This window comes from Salvelinus sp. IW2-2015, linkage group LG6.1 (assembly GCF_002910315.2).
Source record: "Salvelinus sp. IW2-2015 linkage group LG6.1, ASM291031v2, whole genome shotgun sequence".
Lineage (NCBI taxonomy): Eukaryota > Metazoa > Chordata > Actinopteri > Salmoniformes > Salmonidae > Salvelinus > Salvelinus sp. IW2-2015.
The window spans coordinates 4,930,934-4,939,558 of record NC_036845.1 but is presented as its reverse complement, the minus strand read 5'-3'; the positions used below and the strand labels follow the sequence as shown (position 1 = coordinate 4,939,558).

General features: G+C 43.7%; 1 protein-coding gene across 1 annotated transcript in view; it reads left to right on the top strand.

Moving 5' to 3' along the window:
* LOC111964616 (adhesion G protein-coupled receptor B1-like) overlaps positions 1–8,625 on the top strand; it is a 122,978-nt gene that overhangs the window by 60,746 nt on the left and 53,607 nt on the right. The window contains 1 exon segment of the mRNA XM_070443796.1: positions 6,755–6,913. Within this exon segment, the coding sequence (XP_070299897.1) occupies positions 6,755–6,913 (159 nt within the window).

Sequence of the window (8,625 nt, the reverse complement as noted above, 5' to 3'; positions counted from 1 at the left end):
GTGGCCTTATTTTAATTAAGCTTTTACTGACAAATCAGCAGTTGCTACATCCATTTAATGATACTAAATGATTGTATGATTATTCAATAAAATATAACTTGTAAATGCCTCATGAGCTCAGTTCAACTGTTGTACCCATCAGAACCCAAAATACAAGCTTGTTTTATTCCAATGTTTGTAAAACAAAGTAAATGTAAACATACACTGTATAGACTTAAAACATGGTTAAACTATAATTTATATCATGGAGGTCAGTCCTTGCATCCATGCTCTGTCTATTTGAGGGCGTTACATTTCTCCAGCCCCATCCCTCAGCTTTCACCGAAACAGGGGCAGGGAGATGGTTTGTTTTGTTTATTTTGCTGATTGCTGCTTTAATGTGTGAAGATAAAAGATCAGCTCCAGTTTTTGGCTGGCGAGCATACGGACGTGTGTTGCTGTCTGCACAGTTACTGTGTGTAACTGTAACTGTGTAACTGTGTGGATAATGGTTTGCATTGGACTGTGTGTGTGTGTCTGTGTGCGTGTGTGGTCATGTGTGGCCTGTGTGCGTGTGTGTGTGCATGTGTGTGTGTGTGTGTGCTGTGTGCGCGTGTGTGAGTGGGCAGGGGGAGATAGGACCTGAGGTTTGCCCTGACCCCCCTTCTCTCCTCATCCACCTCCTCCTTCTCTTTCTCTATCCCTCCATCCCTCCGTCCCTCTCTTTCTCTGTGAGTCACAATGCCATCCCACGCTGTGTGGGGAGAGAAGGGCTTCAGATGTATGAGAGTATTACAGAGCGTGGTAAGAATCTACCACAGTGCACTCTGTGCTAGGAGTGTGTGTGTATGTGTATGTGTGTGCATTTGTACGTGTGTATGTGTGTGTGTTTCTCTCACTCGCTACACGTCCTACAGGGCAGGGGTCCAGTAGTAGCTGTCCTTGTTTTTTTTTAAATTGGTAACCATTCCTTTAGACTATGTAAATGAAGCAGTGTATTGTAATGTCCTTGGTTGGTAACTGTGAGACAGTAGGAGGGAGAATGATGACAGTGACACTTTCCTTAGAAGAGGTACCTGGTGGGCTCCAGAACGAGTTAGAGAGACTGGAGGAGGATGAGGAGAAGAGGAGGAGGAAAGAGGATTTCAGTGGTGGGGAGTGTTTTAAGTCCCATAAAGCCCTCTAACTCTGCATACTACACATGCACACACACACACACTGCCCAGGAGGAAAATGGAGGGAGGTGAGGGGGTGGGCAATTTACTCACCATGGAGGAAATAGATACAGAGGCCCTGGCCGTAACCATAGGAACACATTAGCCTGACACCTAGCACATCGAGGACGGCTTGTAAGTAACAACCTGTAAACAACCTCCAGCTGGAGTCAAACTGTTTTTCTTTTATTGAGTTAAGGTCAAATCATTTGCAGCTCTTCTCGCTTTCCAACATTTCTCATCTCAGACACAAACAAGATGAAAACAAACGTTTTCTGGATGAATTCAGAACCAAAGAAAATGTGTTGTTTTCAAAACTAAAGTGTTTATTTTTAACAGACAAACAGGTTTGTGTGTTTGTGCGTGCATGTACGTACGTGCATGGGTGTGTGTCTGTGTGCATGTGTGTGTGTGTCCTTGCGTATTCGTGCTCCTATATTTTCGCTCCCACAAAGATTTGCTAGCCCCTTATCAGAGCAGGTGTTTCTGCTTGAAGATGGATGTGTCTGGAGAAAATAAGAGAAGCCTGGTTACTTCTCCAACTACCTCTCTCTCCGTCTCCCTGTCTGTCTGTCACTCTGATAGAGAAAGTAGAATAGCCACCATTTGATCCCTACCAGTCAAAGYACCTTTTGAGCTTTTTCTTATCGCGCCCTCTGAAGTGAAGCATCCATCTTCCGAATTGAAYTGTCTGCCTGACTGACCTGCACCTGAGAGCATACAGCCCCTCCACCTGATAGGTATTTATAGACAATAGGTCCATTCAGCCNGATTTGCTAGCCCCTTATCAGAGCAGGTGTTTCTGCTTGAAGATGGATGTGTCTGGAGAAAATAAGAGAAGCCTGGTTACTTCTCCAACTACCTCTCTCTCCGTCTCCCTGTCTGTCTGTCACTCTGATAGAGAAAGTAGAATAGCCACCATTTGATCCCTACCAGTCAAAGYACCTTTTGAGCTTTTTCTTATCGCGCCCTCTGAAGTGAAGCATCCATCTTCCGAATTGAAYTGTCTGCCTGACTGACCTGCACCTGAGAGCATACAGCCCCTCCACCTGATAGGTATTTATAGACAATAGGTCCATTCAGCCGGACTAATGGGAAGGTAAAGGCTGGAGATGGGCTCACAGGTTATGTTAAAGGGATGTTGTTTAAAGGGATGTTGTGGTGTAAAGGGATGTTGTGGTTTAAAGGGATGTGTTACGTTGATGGTTAGAGGAGGTTCTGTTTTGTGTTGTAGAGGTTGGAGCTGGTAACTGTCAGGGTGTGGCATGGAGGGGCAGATGTTGGGGTAAATTCCATTTATATTCAGTCAATTATTCAGGAAATGAATTAAAAATCCAATTTGAAAATGGAAAATAAATATTTATTTTCAATGAGGATTTTTCCATTGTTGAATAGGAAAAGGGATTCCAAACGTGGTTGTTTACAGTATGTTGGTTAAAGTTATCAGGGGTATAGGACTAAGTAAGTTGGAAGGGAAGCACATGGGGGTTAGAGGGGACAGGGGGTTAATGCCACCATTGACCTGGTAGGGATTAAGGTTGGCAGCTGGAACTGATGGATAGGAGGTTAGACAGGGTAGGGTGTAATGACATCAGAGGGTTGAGGATGGGAACTAAAGGATAGGGGGTTAGATAGGGTAGGGGGTAATGACACCAGAGGATTGAGGATGGGAACTGAAGTGCATGGAGTATAATGTCACTGCCAAACTGGTAGGGGTGTTGATGTGGTGCTGGGAGGTTTGACGTTGGAACTGAAGACTAAGAATTTTAGATGGGGTTAGAGGGAATAGGCGGTAATGTCACATTAGACCGGGTAGGGCTTTTGATATAGTGCTGGGAGGACACCTGAGTTTAAGCTTCCTGGCCACAGAGGGAGAGGAGGGAGGGAGAGGGATCGATAGAATGGGATTGTGTGAGTGCTGCTGTTCAAATATTTATCCAGAGCAGGATACTGAATGACTGACTGCAGGCACTGGATTATACCTGCTGGATGCAGCATATAACACTGTCTGACTGAACACAGCAGATGGAGAGAGAGAGAGGGAATGAGAGAGCGAGAGAAAGAGGGAGGGAGAGAGGGTGAAGGAGAGGGTAGGAAAAAGGGAAAGAGAAAGAGACAGATATAGAGAAGAAGAAAAGAAGAGAGAGAGCGAGCGAGAACGACGGAGAAGGACAAATTGTAATGTTGTCATGGCTTGCCAGAATGTTGTCTTAGTATAATTGACCTTTACTTAATTGATGCGAAAAGTGTGTTATTTACATGTGGTCGGGGTAATTACTTTTTTAAAGGAAAATACACAGGTTGTTCCCGCTGTCTATCCATCTCTTAATGTATTAATTTTCAATGATGTGTGCTCTCATGTGCGGACAAAGATAATGTAGAACATTTAGCAAACTTTACACATGAACTTTCATACGGTATATCCCACCTTTTTCTCCCTCCTTATCTCTCTGTCACTTTCCTTTTTCCTCATCTCCTACCACCCTCTCTCCTTCCCTAACTCTATCTCTCCTTCCCCCTCTCTCCCTTCTCCCTCCCTCTCACTCTCTTTCTACTTCTCTCTCTCTCACTTTCTTTCTACCTTTCTCACCTATTTCTCCTCTTCTTCATTCTCTCCGTCTCTCTCTCTCTTCTGCTCTCTCTCTCGTCTCCTCTCTCTCTCTCTCTTCTCTGCTCGTCTCTCTCCTCTCTCTTCTCTCTTCTCTCTCTCCATCTCTCTCTTCTCCTTCTCTCTCTCCCTTGACTCTCTCGTCTTCTCTCGTCTCTCTTCTATGTGTCTCTGTGTTATCTCTCCAGCCTGCAGATTGACTGCTTATGTCCGGCCTTATTCTGGGTGTCAGCACTAGCCGTTTGATAGAGCTCAAACCATATAGCCACACTCAATAGCCACAGCACAGATAATACACAAACTTGTTATCACACACTTACACAACACACACACACACACACACACCACACAACACACCACACACACACACACACACACACACACACACACCACACACCACACACACACATCACACACACACACACACACACACACACAAGCACACACACACACACACACCACACACACACACCACACACACGCAGCCAACACATAATGCTCACAAGCCTATATAAATTCAGGGAAACTCATGCCGTCATTATTACGCTCATACATAGAACACAACTATCAAGTTATATTTATTATGCCGTCTTTGCCCCTTCATTCCTTCTCTCTCTCTCTCTCTCTCTCTCTCTCTCTCTCTCTCTCTCTCTCTCTCTCTCTCTCAAGATAGGGTTACATTAGCTGTATTGATTGTTTAGGGGTGATTTCCGTCGGTTTGGAGAGTTTGCCTGGTATTGATGATTTCAGTTGGAGCAGGAACCTGATATGTAATGGAGATGCCAGTGCAGCCGTCACAGTGCTCCAACTGGGAGGGGAAGGTGACTTTCAGAAGAAGTTAACTACAAAAGATGGACACCCATGCATGCACGCACACACAAATACACGTACAGTACACACACTGCGAACTGTACTACATATAGTTTAATGAGTGTGCATGTGTGCTTGAGAGATAGGGGAACGAGAAAGTACAGTATGAGATTTGGAGATATGTAGGGGTAGGACAGAAGAACAGACAATAAGAGAGAGGGAGGACAGAAGCGGAGAGGGAGTAGGGAGGAAAGAGGAGGAGAGATAGGAGGAAGTTTTAGTGTGATGAAGGAGTGACTGAGACTGCAATGGGTTTAGATACAGAGGGCTGGGTTAGGCTGTGCTGGGCTGTGCTGGGCTGTACAGCCCAACAATTGAAGTCCACTGAATTATTGAGAACATAATGAAATGTCCTTGAGGACAGAGGAAGAAAACTGCATGATTCTCTCCCGTCCTCTTCCACCCTGCCTGACTGGGATTATTGAACAAAAAAAGTTCATACTCTTCTGTTGTTTCTCTGAGATAATCTTATCTGCAAATTGTTTTTTTTTCTCTCTCACTCTTTCTCTCTCTACACCCTCTCTCTCTTTCTCTCTCCAAAACGTTTATTTGACAGACACACTTCCCTCCACGGAAACAGCACTCTCTCATTCTCTCTGTATTCATAAGCTGCAGCATTTCATCCTAATAAGCCCAAAATGATTCATGGGGAAAAGGAGCTGAAGGTTATTTTGCTATAATTTCACCCTCTTCATTTTCCCCTAGGAGCAGTCAATGTGCCACAAAGCATCCATTTAAAATGGCATTGGGTGGAGTGGGTGGAGGGGATTTTTAGTGTGCATTTAAAATTGAGTGTGTGTATGAAGGGGGAGGTACTGTACTTGTCATTGTTTGGGTGGGTGCTTGACTTTGCTCTGACTGGTGGATAGGTTGTTGTGGTGTTGTGCTATTCAGCAGGGTTATTTATTATTCTCCCATTGGTTGTTTTGGTGGTTTACTGTTAACGCTGCCTGGAATTGGTTGATGAAGATGGACTCAGGTCACAGAAACTTAAACAAATCCAATTTCACAGTCACAAGTAAACAATCTGGCCTCAGTCGGTCATCCTGGAGAAAACAAATGGGTATTGACTGTGCTCAGTGGTGCATGGTCAACAGCTAAATTCAGAAACAATATTGAGGCTTTTTTCCATTGAAAAAGATTATTCTCTGTCCTTAGATTGTATGGATGGAATTCATTTAAAACTTGGATTACCTGGGTGTAAAGCATTTTAATGACACATTGCCCCTCTCCCCTTTTCTCTCACTCTCTCTCTCTCTCTCTCGCTCTCGCTCTCTCTCTCTCTATATATATATATATATATATATAAATATAAATATACAGTATATATATAAATATATCAATTAACTGTTTCAAGTGCTCTGTGCACTTCAAGGCCCTCCCTTCCTTCTCACCCCACCCCGCCAGTTGCCCTGAGGAAACTGATTTGCGAGTAATTAAAACTGTGTGTGTCTGGACGTCATCCAGCATCATGTTCTATTCATGCAGATTAATACATATTTGTGGGGGCCTGTGGGAGCTGAAAGGCATCTGTCTGCCCCATTAAACATTCATGAACTATAGGACTAAGAGAAGACACACAGGCGGTGTCCCAAATGRTACCCTATCCCTTATATAGTGCATTACTTTTGATCAGGGCCCAGTGCACTATATAGGGAATAGGGTACCATTTGGGATGCAGACTTAGAGAAGAAGACCATTCAGCTACTGCTATTTACACGCTCCTCCTCCCCCTCCTCCTCTTCCTCATAACTGCAGCCATATCTTAATGGAGCTCCCTCAAATGAGAATTGGTGGACAGGGATTCTGAAATGACAATGACATTTATCACTCCTGAACACCTTTATGTTTTCATTTAAAGGGATGTTTCGCATGAAAACAGTGGCTAACTGTGTGTGTGTGTGTGTGTTGTGTGTGTGTGTGTGAGTGTGTAGTGTGTGTGTGTTGTGTGTGTGTGTGTGTGTGTGTGTGTGTGTGTGTGTGTGTGTGTGTGTGTGTGTGTGTGTGTGTGTGTGTGTGTGTGTGTGTGTGTGTTGTGTGTGTGTGTGTGTGTGTGTGTGTGTGTGTGTGTCTGCCCCTACAGGTGGCTGGAGTGTGTGGGCGGAGTGGGCGGAGTGCAGCAGTGACTGTGGTGGTGGTGTTCAGACCCGGAGCCGTACCTGTCAATCTCCCCCAGAGGAGACATACCTGTGTGAGGGAGTAGTGGAGGAGGGGAGGCCCTGTAACCCTCAGCCCTGCAGTGGTGAGCTTGACAAAGACATTGCCCTGACCATGTGTGTGCGTACATGTGTGTGTGTGTATGTGTTTGTTTCTGTGTGTGTGAGTGCATGTGCATAAGTGATGTGCGGGTTGACTCATAACCTGGAGTCCCAGCAGGTATATCCCTACAGTTATATCCGTGGGATGGGCGTGCTTAGGTCATGACATATTGTGTGGATGAAGTGCAGGTGGGTGGCAGGAGAGTTGAATAAAGAGAAAACCATACCTTAATAAATACATAAATGTATCATTCTTGTGTCATTTGTATTAATAGGCTACATTTTTATTTCGTTCTTTTCGACTATCTGGCATTAGTGCCCAAGCCTAAGCTTTAGGGCCTAACTATACACGTGCCAAATTGTCTACACACCAAATGTTTTTGGGAACAGGCAGAAAAAGTTAACGTCGATCCACAGAGGCAAAAGGGTCAATGTCAGAGTTTTCTGTAATTCAATAAGAGAAAAGCTGCAAAAAAGAGAGTTGAAAATAGAGAGAAGGGATGGCCAGAAAAGTCATGTTTTGGAAAGATTTGGTGAAGTGGTAAAATAAGATGATAGCAGTGCCGGCGATGTTATGTGTGATGATTGTGAGGCGCTATACAAATTCAACAGTCGCAAGATGGGGACTTCAAATAGGCCTATTGCATGTCAAGAGAACTATAGCCTACTGTTGAGATGGGTTAAATGGAAACTGAAATCAGGACACTGACTGTAGGTCTACAACCTCTCACATAGCCTTAATATTAAGCATTTCTTGCAGTAAAATGTTACACCAAATGCAGGAGAAATATGATTTCTTTCTTTGAGCATCTTGAGAGAATGTACAGTTAGATACCATCTGTAGATGTGCAATCTTTTTCAGCATGACAAAACCTGATAGTATTTCAACTAGATAAAATATGCATCCAGGCAAAGTGAAATGTTATCAGAAACATGTTGGGTTGTTTTCAGAGCCCAACCTACCAAAATGTCCTAAATTATAAAGCAGGAACATATCGAAATCAGGTGAATTAGAAATCCAATTTCCATCGTCTCTGACTATAGACCACAGCGCATTTTCTATATTAGCCGGTTAGGGTCAGGTGCGGGCCTCAGATTTTCACTTTATCACATACTGTCGGGTGTTGCAGATGGGTTATTAGCAAATCCGTGTGTGTGTGAACAAACAGCTGACCTGCGCACCACTAGTGTGTATATGTGGGTATGTGTGTACGTCCTCCTCAATCTAAATATCTGCTTCTCTTTGACTCTCTCTCTCTTTTGTTCTCCTTCTCTCAATCTCATTCTCTCTGTTATTTCTCTCTGTACTTTTATTTTTCTCTTGTCCTTTATCCCTCCACTCGCTTCCGTCCAACAAGTCATTATTGTGATGTAAGGAGGCCATGTTGGAAAGGGGACTTTGATCGATGCTATTATTTAGACATAGTCAACCTCTCAATGCAAATACAAAAACATAACTCTTAAGAAAGAGACCCTCACACTGCAATGTGCATATAATCCATTTTATAGAAGAAAGGAGGACTTAGGAATAGGGCTTCCAATAGCTCTGTATCACTCTTCCAGTCTTCAGAACTATAGGTATTTTGATAGATTGTGATCAATGTCAGAATTCCATGTTCTTATTTCAAATGTTTGAGCAATGACAATCACGGTTCCTAAGACAGAAAAGACAGCCGAAACAACACGTAAATACACA